The following is an 18,006-nucleotide window of genomic DNA, read 5'->3' as shown; positions in this document are numbered from 1 at the left end:
AGGATGTGACGGTAGTGGCTGGAGAAGGATTGGGAGAGGATCAGGACGGCTACGTCATGTAAGATGGGTTTCAGGTTCTTAAGGAGATAGTGTACGGTGTTTATGGATGAAGGGAATATGAACAGGTTACAAAATAGGTATGAAACATCAAGATGTTATCAAGGTACTTGGTGATTTTTTATCGCTGTTACTACTGAAAATTATAGTGTCTAAAATGTCAATGGAAAGACACGGTACTCGAACTTTCTAGCAATTATCGTATCGGGAAATTAAGACGTTATTTAGGAGTTTGGAATTTATGCTAGATATAGAATAGGCTCGTCTGCGATTACATAATAGAACAGACCACATTCGGTGAAAAATGGCTGTCTAGGTTGTACACTACTGCGTAATCTTTCGGAGTAAAATCGTGATGCGTGTAATGTATGGAAGGTGGTGGTCGTTGTGATAGTGTAAGTAGGAGATGTCTCACGGCACGGTCTGGAAGTCCTGCTGCGACTGGCTGATGGCGAGCTGCAGGCGCACGTCGTCGGAGCGGCGCCGGCGCTCGTCCTTCTCCGCCTCCTCGCGCGACATCGCCAGCGCCAGCTGCAGCTGCAGCTCCTCCTCGCCCGCCGTCAGCGGCCGCGCCAGCTCCGCCTCGCGCGCCGACGCCGCGCCCCCGCCCCCGCCACCGCCGCGCTCCGACCGGCCCCACTCCGGGGACTCGCCCGCCAGCTAACAATACCACACGTATACATATGTTCAACGTATGCCACGACGGAGTACTCTACAGTAGACTTTATGTGGCTGATGATACATACTGACAATTGCAATGAGTATACCGCATCATCTTTACACAGTAAAATTCTACAAAATTAATTTTCAGAAATTATACATGACATTATTTTAAAAACTTTATAAAAATATACAGACACAACCAGAAAATAGTTCAAAATACTTGTTATGTAACTGACCGCTGGGAATGTGGGGCTGGACGGAGTATCGAGCGCATCGTCGCTTCCGAAAGCGCTCGCGCTCTGAGCGAAGCGCTGCTTCGCTTTAAGCGCTCGAGCTCGCTCGTTCTTCAAGCGCTCATCGTCTTTAAGCAAGTTCACAAGCGATTTTGCCTTCTCGCGGACGTGGAGCCCTGAAATAGATAACCGAAATTCATAAGAAAATAATTCATTGATTTTTATAAAGCCGTGCTTGTAGCAAATTCAAACAATAGCATGACTGGGCCAGCTCGGCCGAAGTAATACCACTCTAAACATTAGAAAACCGAGCTAAAATTTCCCTTTATCACCGACCCTAAAATCCTTCCATTCCCTTCCTGGTACTCCAGTCAGACTCTTTATGCAATACCGACAACATTACTAATGCTAATCTCGAACCACCACGTAATCAAACCTATAAATATCTACTTATAAACTCGTATCCCACTCACCTTTATCCTTCCCTTCCTCCATATACTGGAAGTCCTTGAGCGTGTGTATCGCGAAGATGTTCTCCTTGCACTGCATGGCCACCTTCTCACTTCCAGTCCTGATGAGGTACTCCATCAGCACGAGCGCCTTGTACACGTGCCGCCAGTTCTTGCCGTGGTCGTTGAGCCGCTTCCATATCATCTGCATGATCTCCGTGAACGCCATCACGTTGTACGTGAGGTCCGCGATCTCGGCCATGAGCGTGCTCGACGGACCCCATGGGTCGTTCGAGGTCGCCTCGCGCACTTTAACCTGGAAACCAAGGTTAACCAGATTATTAACCCAATTACTTTTGGGAATCTTTGGGAATCTCAGACAGAATGAAGGTTTGAATTTGTGCCTGGTACAGGAATCGACGACATTGTAAGGATCACAAGGAGGAAGTCGGTGGCATGGTCTGAGAGAGGCTTATCTATACCCAATAATGGGACTACAGATTATGGATGATGTCAAGGGAGATTCGCTTCCCAAACTTCCCGAAGAATAAGATAAAAAACCTTGGAGTACACCGGTTTTTTTCCGGGTTTTCATCCTCAACAATTTCGTCTATAATTTCGGAAATATAGTCGTCAATTCATTGTGATCCATGTTTTGTTAAAACGAAAATATATCTTTAATCAACCATTAGCTAGTATGACTGTCTAGTGAAAATGCCTTTGTAATGCGAGACGTTTTTATCTATAAAGAAATCTTTACCACCAAAGTCATCAATAAAGGGCCTGTAATTTTACATAAACTCTATGGAAATGTTATAAATACACATCACGCATTTATCCCCGAAAGGGTATGCAGCGGAGTAGCCATAGCACCCACTATTTGCCAAGTGTGCCGACCCATGATGTGAAAATGTCATAGACTGTAAATTTTTTTTGAAAAGAATCACTGGCCACTTATATCTCCAATTTGCCAGTGGTTTGTTTTGAAGATTCTCGAGTCATGGTGCTGAATGGTACTCACCTGGGCATCGGAGTAGTTGTGCGCGAGGTTCTTGATGTTTCTCCTGAGTCCCGCCACGTTCACTTGCATCTCGTCCCGGCCGCGGGGCATCTGCAACACAAACGACACGTTGTATTACATAGTCTAATGTAGGATCCCAAACTATAGCACCCTGAGTAGATCCCAAATAGGACAAATAGTATTCCAATACTGTTGGTGTTGACGGCGTATTTTGGGCTATCAAATGCGAGTTTTGTATGCTATTAGAAGGGGAAATTTTATGATTTTATATATTCTAAAATTGACGATGGTCTCGACCCTTAAAACAATAAGCACAGGCAATAAATATACTTCACGACTGGTACTGGTGGTAGGTACACCTACGTCTCTGCCCACTCTTCCAAAGATAAAGGCGTTAGCTTATCCATAAATACTACATATGAATAAATATTTACTACATAGACCACTGACATAGACAAACGTTCTCTACTTTATTTCATCGTCATTTTATTTTAGCAGCAGATTATTTTGCGTAAACAATTGTTATCAACGATGAAATCAAATAAAATGAGGAAATCCCCCGATATCCCTCCCAGTAAATAACCAGGAAAACTAATAAGTTTTCCTGATATCCTGATTAAAAGGTTTTCAACCTTGTACAGGAAACGCAGAATGAATTCTAATTATAACAGGTCATTGCTTTAAAAAAACAGGAAGTACGCGAATTGATACATCTTAATTTAACTTTATAATAAAATGAAGTTATCATGTGGAAAGCCATGTGATACTACCGCCGTGAATTATCATTATGCACGAGTTTTCAGCACACATTTCTAAAAGTGTAAAAGTAACAACTAACTCCCTTATTCATAGACGTTATTTATCTAAGGACGGAGCATTGCTGTGATAACAAGTCTGTTTCTCAGTGCTGACGGCATGGCAGCCTTCGCAGTGCGTAGACATAGGGCCGTTGTGATTGGCTAATATTGAGATACAACTTGAATTTAGTTGGCTATCAGATAAACAAAGCTGAGAAACAGACTTGTTATCACAGCAATGCTCCGTCCTTAGATAAATAACGTCTATGAATAAGAGGTAAAAGTACACAATTCCCGACCGTATCGCTTCTGCGCGTCGTCGGGCGTATAAACTTCAGTGTCTGCGTTGGCCTGAGCGTTAATCTATGATGAATTAGGAACTTCAATTCAAGATACGAGTTAGGATTTCGACTAATGAATACCATTTCAATTCTACATATCAATAATAAACATGTAGTTCAAAACAACAAAATTAAATAAGAAGTCATGAGAGGATGTTGTGGAATCCACAATCTATTTAATATTGTTTAGTTGTTGATTAGCACAACCATATTTTAACAATAACACACTCAAAGCAGGAAATTATGTCAAAATATAAACAACGGCTATGCTTATTTATTTTATATACTTTATAATTAATGCAATTGAAGTATTCGGTGAATTCGCAATATCGTAATAAATCCATTGCTTAAAAAGACTGTATTATTTGTTCACAACTCGGTGTTTCTTTCCCTGAACATGAATAATAATAAGTTAATGGTTTATATTAAACATTCATTTATACATAATAAAATATATGACACACATTTACGTGAACAACGTAAAACCCAGTTTATAACTAAAGGATAATGTTCTAAATTTTGAATTAAGAAAACATAAAACGACTCTGGAGATATCGTTTTCTCCCTCGCACGCCAGCACCTCAAAAGTAGCGACGTCATAGAGTATTTTGTTTATCTCTCATTGAATACTTATCTCCACGATTATAGAAGCTCATAGCTTTCACATAATTTACGGACAAAATTTATATAAATGGAGTCAAATAGTCTATTACTCACACCAAATAAAGGTATGTTGAGCATAATAAAACTAAATGAACAACCACGACGCACCAAGAACAATAACAACCAATGAATAATGTGGATTATTTATTTTTTTATTGTTATCTTTAGATAATGTATCGCAGATGACCGATTGTAATTTGTGCCACAAAGTCAACTTAAATGGCACATTGTCTTTATTATTTTACACACGGTTCACAAACATCGCAGTTTGTAAATGCGATTTTTGTTAACTCACTCCGATTTTTGAGTAAGAAGGTGCAAATGATTTTCGGAGTCACTTCAAATAAGAATATTTTATATTTGAAATTCTGCCAGTGCCTTAGAAATGCATAAAAAATAAAATAAAATACTAGTACGAGAAGAAACAAGACACCGGCTTGGTCTTTTATTATTCTGTCAGTTACAATAATGTAAAAGAAAAAGGAGAAAGTTAAAACATTCCCTTGAGACTACATTTAAATAACAAAAACTCCGTCCAAAACGAATCAGTAGTAACTAAGAAAACGCGAACATAAATACGGGAAGGTTACAGAATCTTCTTTTTTGAAATCGGTTCAAACACACTATCAGCAGGATTGTTAAGCCGATAAATCGGACCGATTCACACCGACAAAAATCGGAAGTCCGCGGATAAAATCGGCTACTGACTGGTGACTATCGTAGCGTCTCATAAAAGGTTAACGACCCACTATTTATTTAAGTGAAAAATAGCTAAAACGCTTCTCATATGAGTATGACAATAGACCGATAAAGCGAGGTCATTAGACTTGCTAATTCAATCTTCACAACGCATTATGCTTATTTGATTTAGATAAGTGCCGTGGATTTTATTTGAGTGATAAACGCCCCTTAGTATTCTATGACATCCTGTCATCTCAAATTATGTTGGAAGACAAAAATACCACAGAGCATCTTGTTAATTATAATGTCCTTTATCTTTAAGACTGCCGAATGTTACAGCCTTCATCAACGACCATGTCAGCCACCAATGGTACTCGAAGGTGAGTTCCCTTCTGCCGAAAAACATCAAACCTAACCAACGATACAGTGTAGTCCAAATATAACATCGTTTAGATGTAACGTCTATAGACGATTAACAAAGTAACGCTGTCTTTGTCACAAAAAGCATCGAATTACTATAACCAACCCTTATGCAGAAAGTAGTAGGTATAAAATAAATAAATAATATTGGACGTCATAAAACGTCAATTAACATTCAGCTGTATACGTGAACGCACTAATTAGATTTAAAGCCACGGGCTACTGGATTCCTACGTTTTAGACGGTGGTCTGAAGGGCACGACCTTCATTACAAATTGTACGAATGTAAACGAAATTGTGTCTTAATTCGTAAAACAAAAGGTTGTAATTGCAATATATTAAAACAGAATTTACAGATAATTTAGCCTATATTTTTATGGTAAATAAAGAACAAGTAGGTGTCGATGGTATCATCGCCATAAACTCAATAAACAAAAAATCATTCACCTGTAAAATTTTTAGGTCATCACCTTACTTTGTAAATTTTAACAATTAACAATTTGATGTACTTGTTTGAAATTAAATTTATATGAGATATTCTTTTCATGTTCAGTAGCACTGCTGAAGGAAAACTTCACTTTTTGTAAAAAGTCGCTCTGCCATTCCCTTAGAGGGTACGGGCGTGACATGCGTCAGTAAACAACTTAGTTTCCTTCAGTCTCCCCAGTTTGAAACGCGATTGCATTCTTAAGGTTTCAGAGTTCAGGCACGGCTTATCAGCCAGAAACAACCAAGGGCGGAATGGCGTTCCTCTACTGTCGAATTTTTAAGAAGTAAGTTAACACCTATCATTTGATATCCAGCATTGGAAATAAACAAAAAAAATTGAAATTTTGACGGGAATATTAGATTTAATTTTCAATATTTTACTACATTTGGCGAGTATATGAATGAGCTCTAAACAACAATAAAAAAATCAATTGTATTTTTTTATCTGTATCATGTACTGTGGTTTATAACTTAAACTGATTTTTAAAAGAGTCCACCAGAGTTTTTTGCCCCTTCTTCTCTGGAGAGAACTGTTTTCCGAACTGGTGGTAGAGTTAACATTGACGGCATCTAAATAATGTGTAACATTTTACAGGTTCAAATAAATTATTTTATTTCAATAATTGCACTCCCACTTTAGTTTTCTGTGAGACGTTGACAATATTCAACCTAATTCTCATGGGTATTGATATCTAAAAGACATTTTTTGACGTGACCTTAAGAAAATATCCGAAAATTTAGGTTAAACGGTTTCCCAACACAAATCTAGAACTCTAATCATATCGTCTCTCAGTTCCCTATGTTTCCACAACACAAAGACGTTACGTACAAACAGTTGTATAAGACTGTAAACAATCGTGAGTTCGCTGTAGTGAAGTATTTTGGTCTTTCTGTGTGATTGACCTCTTGGATAAGGCGCTTTGTGTATCGAAAGTTTTTGTAAGTTCTCTTTTGTTTTGTAAATCAATATTATAAGGTTTTGGCACAGAGTTGTAAAATAATATAGAGCGGACTTAAACAAGATCGTCAACCAATAATTTTGCGTTCATGCGATAGTTACTCGATTTATCGTGAAATAGCAAAACTCTAATATAATTTTATTTTTCCATAACGTGATTTGCACGTTTTTTAATGAACATATTAGTATATTTTCTGTAAATATGTTATTTTTGTATTAATATCTAAGAATCCTGTGACATTTTGTCACACAGACATTTCAAATGAGACGACTTATTATTATCGACTTATTGTTAATAACTTTTGGAGCACAAATATGTTGCTGATATCCAGTCTATAAATAACTATACTGTACGATTTCTTTGTTTTGGTACAATATTTGTATAATTGAGAATTCGGGAGATCTACGTCAAAGTGGCTACTTTTATAAGTAAATAAAACATATAAAATAAATATGTGTAAATAAAAAATATATCAATACACATCTTTATTTAAATCAATATTCAAAAACATTCATTTAAAATATGTACATATATAATATGTTGTATTGATTTTATGGAAGTGAATGTTTGTAAAGATGTATATAAGTTAACATATAAACCGCTGAATGAGTTTGTATGAATTATTGCCAACAGGGTGGTTAAACACTGGATCAACATGGCTACTTTTTAAACCGGAAAAGTGCACAGCGAGACAATTATTCCGTCCGCATACTATAACCAAGTGAGTCAGAACTTCCGATAGAAATATAGTCATTAGCGAAGGTAAATACAAGTTACTTATTATGCATAAATCTATGCTACTTGCGCTGTTGTATCTACATTTCAAGGACATGGCGACCGTACTTAATGGATATTGAGAGACTTAACATCTGACGTCTCAGGGCGACACACGCAGTGCAATGCCAACTTCGCAATTCTAACTTCGAAGTAATACTGCCATTGTTTATATGCAAGTGTGACGCTTACTATGTGACGAGCGACGTTCTCTTATTGTTCAAACTAAAAGTTATAAGACAACTAAGATGCCAGGAATTGTAATATGCATCTTATATGATGATAAATTTGCCACTATCACATCATGGGACAGGTGGAAACGATATGTGAGCACACTAGTTACTCCTGATTTCCTCCTTAGGGATAATGTTATGAACAGCGTGAGTGTATGTAAATAAAAAAAAGGATACCATAGTCTGGGCCACGTAAACGGAATGTTCTCGTTACCTCATTCGGTAAAACATTTACGGTAAACGGGGGAATGGGGGCGATCGACCACTTACGAGCCATACTGATGGACCACGCGACAGTAAACAGCTGGCCCAAAGATGGAATACTGTTCGGTATTAGAATAAGCCGAAAAAGGTTTGAAAAATATTGAAAAATAAACCCTATTGTGACACGCAATTTAAAGCATTAATTGTGGCCTTTTTACAGTGAAAACTGCATCTAAATCCGTAAAATGCATAATTGATATATAAACCACTTTTTCTTATTTAATACGTGTAGATTTTTAGTAAGTAACGCCAAAAACATATAATTTTTTTTTTATTATTTTGTATTTTAGAGGCTTTTGGTAACATTTCCACCATGCCAGTCCCATCATATATAAAAAAAATATATAAATTCCCGTATAAAGCGCGGTTAAAAATTTCTTTCCCGTTACAATTACTAATTACACTAACATCACGCGTTACGGCAGCTCGTCGTGAATAGACGTCGCGTCATCAAAATTCCATAAACTCTGATGCAAACCATGTAAAACATGTGATTTTATGCAATCGATTTTCCTGTTACCTATATCACATTTATCTTCGAAGGGGTAGGCAGAACGCATGGCTGTTCATAACGGGGCGAGACTGTCACCACATGGGGAACGGATACGATATAACTTAACGAAACCAACAACTACGTACCACACAAATTAAATTAACAGCTCATACTCAATGACGGCTATAGGAGTTAGCGATAGTGAACACACGATTTGTTTTTAGCTATCATATTGTTTACCACTATTCAATATAACACAGTACTTTGAGATACACTTGGATTAAAAATTGGAACCACGACCTCGCGTATGTCAAGGTATTCTTCAGAATTCATGGACGTCGCGTCGTTTAAGATAGCCAGCGGAAAAACAATATTTCCTTATTAACAAATAGTAAGCAGTAACAAATCATCTCGTCTTGCATAAAAAACGCCACTGTATACAATTTAAACTATAGTTAAAACATTACCTTGTATAACAATATTGCACTAAACTCCCAACACAAAACACATCATCAATGAAACGCGCACAAAAACGGGACGTCGAAATAATTGTCGACGTGTATTTACGGGCGTGCGCGAGACGTCAGGCGGCGGCCGTCACGCGCCGCGACTGTGCGACGCGACGTCTGTTAAGTAAAGGCGACGACTCACTCGCCCGGCGCCTACGATTAATAGTAAACGTGAGTCAACCTTTACTCTGCGAATGTTTATGGTCATTATTTTTATCTTGCTAAAGTACACAGTATCATGATGTAAAGTTGATCAATAAGATACTGTCTTCCTCAACGGTCACTAAATTGGTCGTTTGTTATTACAGTTCCGCTTGTACGTCGAACGCGAGTCATCGACGAGCCGCTACACTGGGTTTTTCAATTATTTATTTTCATAACTTATCAAAAATTTTAAATGGTAAAACCAATAATACAAAACATTGTTCTCAATACAGAGGTTATAGAGGTCTTATCAAAAGAAAAAAAGATAGGTAAGTTACCGAGCTATAAAGTAAGGAGAGTAAATGATTTCTCCTACCGCGGGGACTTCCCAAGGCATTACAGCAGATATCCACGTCTGTTTTCTATATCGCTTGCACGTTATTTGTCGAGTGATTCATTCATATTTCATAATAGACACAAATATTACTTTCATTGATCGCTTCATAGTCTACAAAACGCCTACATGATAAACGCTAGGCTATCCCGAAACACCGTTCACTAGAGTGAGTCAGAATTCAGTAATGTTGGGTTTTCCTCGGAGTGCTTCGATATGCAGGAAAGCGCAAACCTATCATCACACTAAACAGACTCTACTTGCGATTTTGCTTGTGATTATTCTCAGATAAATGGCATATTATTTTGAAGTTCATAATTTTTTGATTAGAATACTAATAGATTAGTGATTAGTGAACATCAGTATTATAAATTAAATGTAATTTTATTTTGTGTTTCCATTCTTGTTCAATTATAAACTGGCATTAAATACGAACTATTCAAAACCATTGTCATCAAAATAATTTTCCAAGAAAAATTAACTAAGAAATCAGACTTTTTGGTCATCAGTATTTATTTTTCATAAAACTAGTGTCCAAAACCTATCTTTTAAGTAGAATGTATTTCTTTACTCGGCTCGTGACACAGCCGTTTTACCGAGTTGTATAACAGTAGTAGTCGGTCGGGGTGTGCGGGGGGGGGGCGGTGTGAAGCTCTACAAAGGGTGCAGACAGCGCGGACCGCACGCGGGCAGAATGCGAATAACGCGTACTATCGTGGGGTGCGAGCCTGAGGGGTTTCGGCTTCCAGACGTCTCACCATTGTCTGACATAAACAGACAACAGTTAAAACTATTGAAGGGAGAGTTATATTTGACTAGATAGCGAGGAAAATGTAAAAAAACTGACTCCCCCGTAACCACGAAGGCTGCAATTTTGAAACGTCGAGAGAAAATTAAAATATAAAATCCGCGCTGGGAACTCGAAAAATAGTTTAATTTTAATATATAGTAAAACGAGAAACCAACCGTTGAAGTTTGCAACGTCTTTCGCTAGACGTCATTATAATTGCAATTTAAAATGTACTGTAAAAATAGCGACTGCAGTCAGGCATAAAAACTATGTTAACTTTAATTTTATACAAGGTATATCGATAGGAGATCGCTCATTTGAAGATAAGTGCTACCTATGCACTTCGGAGCCCTTTATCTTAATGGCGCTTTTTAAAAAGTAAAAAAAAAATGTTAACTTTTTTAACTTTTATGACTATGTACGACGTTACTTCTATCTATCATACGACACCGACCCACAAATATTTCTAAAGATTACCAGTTACTAACACTAATCCAAGTATCATTCTTAAAGTTTCACTCCGACAACCTATTTCAACATAAGGCACCTACAACGCCCCTACTTCCATTTCTTTATTAGGGAGCTAATTATCGAGTCACGTGGCGTAAGCGTGACCTTAGCTCTTGGATCGATTGCCAACACGTTGTGAAACACCGTATAGTTCCTATAGCTCAGTGTACACAAACATTTACTAACATTTCACCGTGAACTCTAAACTATAGTTGAACAAAAAACACACACACACACACACACACACATCCTTTATCCCCTAAGGGATACAGGCAGAGGTGCAAACACACATTTCGCTCTGTGTATTCCGTCCCATGGTTTAAAAATTGAATACATATTTATTAGTAAACATGATGTTCAAAACATTTTTTTCCGCGACATTGACGACATAATCAAATGTTTTGATTAGTGGCAAAATAACTTCGCCCATGAACAATAACACCTTACACAATAAAGAACTACGAAGCATTATAATGGCACTATATAGATGCCAAACCTTATCGTATAACATGACCTTTGTTTCCCTGTTATAACCAGAGGTGTAACACGTTCACATTTTGCCAGTAGTGTTAGGAGTTAGGATCCAGGTGATAACGAAATATAGTCAATTCTCATAATATCCACAAAATATAACGATTAGGAACATCTCAGATTAGCTACGATTTCTCGTGACGCCACTGGCACGTAGTTTAGTCTCGTAAACAAGCCAGACACCGCTCGCGCACCGACAAACAATGAGATTGTTTACAAACTTGTGACGTCACAATAGAGTTTGACGACGGCACGATAAAATAGATTAGTTCGCGATTGCGAGCAAGATAAATTCAATTGAGACAATGACTCGAGTGCTGCGGCCAAATGAAATATTTTAATAGTTTCATTATGAATTCAGGAAAACAAATACCACGAATCTTTCAAATTATGTTCACGACTGTGCAACTTTCAGAGGTAAAAAGTAACCGACATTTTATCCGGGAATCAGTCTAAGAATGCCAAATTTCAGGTTATGCTAGGTTTATGGCTAAATTTTTGTACCTGGTCTGAGTTTAATATAGCCATAACATAAAGCTATACAAGACAATTATTAGTATCCACCGAAATAAATACAAAAAATAACAGTCCTAAGAATATCAAGATGTTGAAATCTACATAACCTCTAGCGGTAGGAGAGTCGCCAGTCAGCACTAGCGTGTCGGGGGCCGCGTCGACAACGCCGCACAACACCACGCCACGCTCGCAGCACCACGTCACGGACGCAGCACCACCCGTCATACAACGGCACGCCAGCAGCGTTCGCCTTCTCCGCGAGCACCCCCAGCACAATAAGCGCCACGAGCACACCAAGCGCTTCGAGCAACGTAAACCCCCAGAGCATCAACACCACCACAAACACTAAAATCGCTGCAGTCACGATAAACACCGCACGAAGAATAATACTCACTACCTCCAAAATAGCACTAAGTACCACACTCACCACAAACACCACAACCGCCACCAGCAACGCGGTCGCCAAGCGCAACATTAGTACTTCTTTTCACATTAACACAAAATATTCACAATATAATAATGGCATGTCTAAGGGGCTATGCAGACACCGTATTTTATCGCTCAGTCGCCTGTTTTAGTTACATCTTAGTGCGGAGTCGGTATCAAATACGTTCGCCTGCATAAACCCTCAGGACATACAACTGTTTAGATCACATACAAATCTGCTTTTCATTATCCTAACGCGCAAAAGTGACTTCTTTGCACCTTTAGAAATGCAGTACGGCTCAAAGAATATTGCCTAAAGATACTTTGCATGTTTTAGTTCAAAAACGAAACAATCGAAACAGTCTAAGGAAACACTTATTATTCCGGTAATATTAAGTAACTTGTATTGCAAAAGTATGATCATTTTGTTGAAGCCGCACCACTATATTGCAATTTGGGAGGAAATAGTAAATAAAATTTCCATCATATTTTACTTAACACTCAAAACCTCGCTTTTATATTAACAGGCCTTAGAATACGTACTAAAATACCAGAGTAACTTTATTAATATACAATTGTATGATTAATTAACGAAGATCTTATGACAGTACCCAGAACACTGTGGTGGAACTCCATAAATTTCATATTATTAATGGTTTGGTGTCAGACTGCTTATGAAGTAAGCAAAAATGACGCCAATAAATAGTGATGTACCAGGGCTCTCTGGTAGTTTGTGGGTCACATGTCAAATACAACTGATATTGTTCGACAGGAAATAAGTCTTAAATTTTTGTATTCAAAATACCTCATATTATAATGTGTAAATAATAAATTAGCACGCGCCGTAATTCTTATCATTTTTGTTGCTACCTTATTGAGAAACTTTGGTGAAGCCTTGTGGTAAATTGGGATCTTATGCCAGAATCTGTATCATTACAATCTAAGACCATGTACAAAATACAAATAAATAAAAAGAAATATGTACAATAACAAAGAACCACTCCAGTTATGAACAATGTCAAGTACCATGAGGAATTGACGTCACAGCGATTTCAAAGGTTTACAAAGAAATAGTGCTAGTGTCGGTCCTTATTTGAGTATCCTTTACGATGGATACCAGTTTTAAAGTTGGTTCTGGGTTCGATTTCGAGACCAAGCAACATAAATTACGCTTCTGATTTACCAGGATGCGCATTTGTTTTCGAAATGGCTATTGACACATTCCCTACAATATCATAGGACAGTAAGTCTGTAACTGCGTATGACTATGCAATAATTTTTAAGACTGGAGAGATAGGAAGGTGGGTTCCCACTATTGCAACTCCTGTAAGCCATGATCGACAGCACGCATTATATGACGCCGAACGGTGAAACTCGGCGCGTCTGGCACTAATTAGTCTTAATCCGCAACAAAATTAAACATATAGAAGGATAAAAAGCTGGAAATACATTTTAACACTTTTCTAAATATATACCACTGTACAGATGCGTCTCTTCCTAACCTTTTAGAGATAAAACGTGAAGTTTTAAAAAGATACAAAATAAATGAACTCCCCACAGGTTTCCAAACAAGACCAGCTTGAAATATTGCAATCTCGCGCTATGTAACTGTATCTTTTCGTATCTCGCTTCGCCTAACAAAATCAACTTTACCGCAAGCCAATAAGGTTCGAAATGAAACGGATAGCGGTAAAATTGGTAGATTGATACGATAGGTGCGCGAATCGAGATCGGTCAGTGTGACCTGTTGGCATCACAAATTGTAGATTGTGCAAATTAATGATGGTATTGCTCAAAACTCTAGTTGTTTTACGTGCAGTCTCTATTGTTAAACATGTATACATTCTACTGATGTAAATGTGAAAGTTATTAAGGTGTTGGTTAGCACTTAGAAGTAAACGTATAAAGAGAAAAATCAACTTGGTTAAAATGGCTATCAAATTTATAAAACTTGTGGGCTCTAAAAATGTGCGCAGTAGGCTTTTTATTTATTATTTCGAGACTAGAATATGAACAGAGTATACCTAGCATTAAATCAATATTACTAACAATCATAATCCTATTCCACACTAAGACAAAAACATTGTATCGTGGATATCCGGAAAAAACAAGATATTATCAAAAATGAACCAAATAATTGCGAATCACAACAATCAAGACCGATAAGGCATCCAATGACTACACTGGGCTGATATCAGGCAAATATAGACTAAAAGACACAAGGCGATAACCGCTCACTTAAAGTACATAATACATCATTGTGCTATACACCAGCTAACCCTGGAATAAGCCACGAGTTTGCACCATGTTTTCCTATCCAGTGGGAACTAAACATCTAGTACCTTCAGCAAAAGCACCTCCAATAGCACATAAGATAATCATTCCACTGAAAACTACATCATGATTGGTAAAACCATATCTCCTGCCACACCGATGTCATCACCCATATTACTTTCTACTGGTCAAATCTCATTATTGTTCGGAGAATGTTAGCTCATGTCTACGCCGCGAATCACTTTGCTGGCCATTAGAAAACGTGCTCAAATAAATTTAATGGCACGTATCATAGTTTCACCGCGCAACTTTCCATCCATAACTATTTAGACAATATTGAATATATAGGCCTGTTTATACATGAACCAAATTGAAACCTTCTTGGTTTTCAATAAGGAAAACATAGATCGGCAAAAGTGATGACAACTCTTTAAAGTGTACACCCCCGAGGCACTTCTTCTGCGCTCCGTTTCCACACTCAATGCTAGCCCATGCAAGGTGGGACATTTGCCGCGGCTCTAGGCACGTTCAGTGTGTAAACCTGTTGGTTGTTACTAGACATTGACGCCTATGAGGGCTCCCGAATGTTTCCTGGCCTTTTTCCCACCGGCCATTCTAAGTGGGCTCCTTTTCTTCCCCAGATTTCCCCTTTCAACTTTCCTCCAGGACCCTGCAGTCGCTAAGGGATTTCAGTATCCCATTCGCAAATATCCCCCGGTGTGGACTGCGGGGTCCGATACACAAAAAAAAAAAACACTACATAGTGACCACAACCTAAAAACGCGTCAATGTCAATGACGTTGAAATGTTTCGTGAAACAGATAGAGTCGATCTACTTGTACTGAAAAATGGCTGTAGCGGGGTTCGACGATATGATTCTTGAGCCGATAAAAAAATATTCACACGAGATTCCAATGCGCGAGAGGACCTTGATCTGACACGTGATTTTTTGCAGAGCGTTACAGTTTTGGACTTTGGTTACTCTGTTTGATATCTCTCAACGCGTGTAAAAATATCTTAACAAATATTTTTGTAATAAATATGGTTTTAAGCTTGGCTTAAAAGAGATCTTTAAAGCTGAAACAAATTAGGGGATAACCATTTGTGAAATTTTATATCAGTTCATTATTCTAACACATATATACAAACTTTAATTCTTTACAAGTGTAAATACGTATGGAAAATCGCCAATACAAAACAACTATTATTAGTCCATTGAAAAGTTACATTTGGGGTTGCGTTTTTTAGAGGACGCAATTTTATTTTTTAGAAGTGTAGGGGGGTTCAGTGTAAAGCTAAAACCAAGTTTGTGGGGTCGCCACCCTTGTCCCACGGCTGCCATCTTGGGTTGAAATGGTTTTACGATGTATCTCTTAAACTATTTATCTGACAAAAAATTATAAACATTTTTGTTGCAAATTAAATTCTCTACAACTTTGGTCCAGTAACTTTTGTCGTAGAACTATAAATAAAAAAGTTATAAGCAAAAATGTTAAGCAATTGCTTCATCTGTCCCAAAGCGATTCAGGATCCAAGTAATTCGCGTACAAGCCGACAACCGCGGGTTTGTGTTGTACGTATTATGAACCTTATAAACACACGTTCTGATGACGTTGCAATGGACATTGCTTAACATTGAATTTCTTAACATTTTCGCTTATAACTTTTTTATTTATAGTTCTACGACAAAAGTTACTGGACCAAAGTTGTAGAGAATTTAATTTGCAACAAAAAATGTTTATAATTTTTTTTTGTCAGGTAAATAGTTTAAGAGATACATCGTAAAAACCATTTCAAACCAAGATGGCAGCCGTGGGACATGGGTGGCGACCCCACAAACTTGGTTTTAGCTTTACACTGACCCCCCCTACACTTCTAAAAAATAAAATTGCGTCCTCTAAAAAACGCAAGGTAAGGCCTAAAAATGTAACATTTCAATGGACTATATGTAAAACGAGCGCGCGATGTTAGTCGTCACATGACTTGTAATTGTGAGTCGCTCCCAATTTCAGTTTTAATCCAGTAAACGGTATCCTAGCGGAGACGAACGTCACAATTATGGTTTATATCAGAAAGAAAATTCGCTATTTTGATAATTCAGATAGACACCAGCGATAATTAACTATTACAAATGGTAGGCGCGTTAGTAGGCTCCAAAACGAGCAATGCACGCACCCGATTGCTAGCAATTTCGTTGTCACCGAAAACCACCATATCTTGGATACATATCGCGGCTGGATATGTATAAGCGAGACTATAAATTCGCACTTAACACGGTCTTGACATATTTTTGCTTCATGTATTTACAAGAATAGTTTGCTTCTGGTCTTGTAATTTGGAAAAGACTTTAGAATCGACGTGTGCTCAAATTTATCGACGTCACACAATGACGTAGCGTCGGCGCGGCTCACCGATGCCGGCGGTCGGTCACCCCGTACTGCGCACGCGCATCTACCAATTGTCATGTGCGGGTATCAACACTTCCGGTTCTAAATTGTCTCGCCACGCAGCGCTTGTGTTTGCATATTATATTAAATATTAGCAAGGCAAATTTTGCTTCTATTTCTAGGTTTGTTTCTATGTTGGTAGTCGGTACCGCTTTATCCAATTTTGCCATCAAGGTTCCGGTATCCAATAAGCCGGCTATGAAATCAGGGGCCGTTGTTACAATCATCGCACCAATATTTTTTTAATTCTATCCACAAATGTTTCACATGTCGGCGTTGTCGTGGAGGGTCTATTAAAAGTATAATAATTAATTATAATTATTGAAGGAGACATTATCTTAACCTCAGATAAATAACGTGTTTGAAGCTTCAGTTTTGTAAATTGGAATATATTATCATCATTTTCTTTCACTTTGCGTAACAATTTAGATACATCTTTACAAATAAGTGGAGATCAGAGACGTTGCCAACTTAGGTTATTTCTAAACGATGTCTTAACAAACGAATCCTGTCTGACAAAGTTCCGATTTGACTTTTTTTAAATTGTAGCTAATCCTTTTGCATGGAATTACCATTTAGTAGTTTATCCTGATTTTTGTACTATTATTTAATAATAAATACATAAAAATTGCTTTTATTGCGGTTGCTTAATATAAAAATATTATTTCCCCTTTCATCCTCCTCAACAGCTTGTCCTCTGACGTAGACCTCTTATAAATTCTTCCAATCCATTCTTTCTCTAGCTACTGCCATCCTGAGCTTTCCTGTTTTTTTAGCATTCTCCCAGCGCTTAGTTTGTCTTCATCTTTTGCTTTTTCTCTCTCGCGGATACCAATTGTAGACAGTCTTTATTATTCTTATTTAATAAAATCTAAATGAAAAATTATCGGCTGAATATGAACAAAAGTATAGTTTCAATGGTACAAAA

The 18,006-nt window shown here is 37.7% G+C and overlaps 1 protein-coding gene across 5 annotated transcripts in view; it reads right to left on the bottom strand.

The window, feature by feature from the left end:
* LOC115448747 (epsin-2) overlaps nucleotides 1-18,006 on the bottom strand; it is a 37,421-nt gene that overhangs the window by 9,738 nt on the left and 9,677 nt on the right. For 2 of the 5 annotated variants that reach the window (XM_037437730.1, XM_037437729.1), the window contains exons 2-5: nucleotides 2,424-2,513; nucleotides 1,427-1,718; nucleotides 957-1,129; nucleotides 473-717 (exon numbers count right to left, since the gene is read on the bottom strand). In XM_037437730.1, coding sequence (XP_037293627.1) covers nucleotides 473-717; nucleotides 957-1,129; nucleotides 1,427-1,718; nucleotides 2,424-2,513 — 800 coding nt within the window. Of the gene's footprint in view, nucleotides 1-472; nucleotides 718-956; nucleotides 1,130-1,426; nucleotides 1,719-2,423; nucleotides 2,514-4,278; nucleotides 4,328-9,004; nucleotides 9,174-12,038; nucleotides 12,387-18,006 lie in introns of those variants that run through there. The other 3 variants (XM_037437732.1, XM_037437731.1, XM_037437728.1) reach the window with 3 other exon arrangements.

Source organism: Manduca sexta, chromosome 12 (genome assembly GCF_014839805.1).
Source record: "Manduca sexta isolate Smith_Timp_Sample1 chromosome 12, JHU_Msex_v1.0, whole genome shotgun sequence".
NCBI classification, from domain to species: Eukaryota; Metazoa; Arthropoda; class Insecta; order Lepidoptera; family Sphingidae; genus Manduca; species Manduca sexta.
This window is presented reverse-complemented; position numbering and strand designations above follow the sequence as displayed.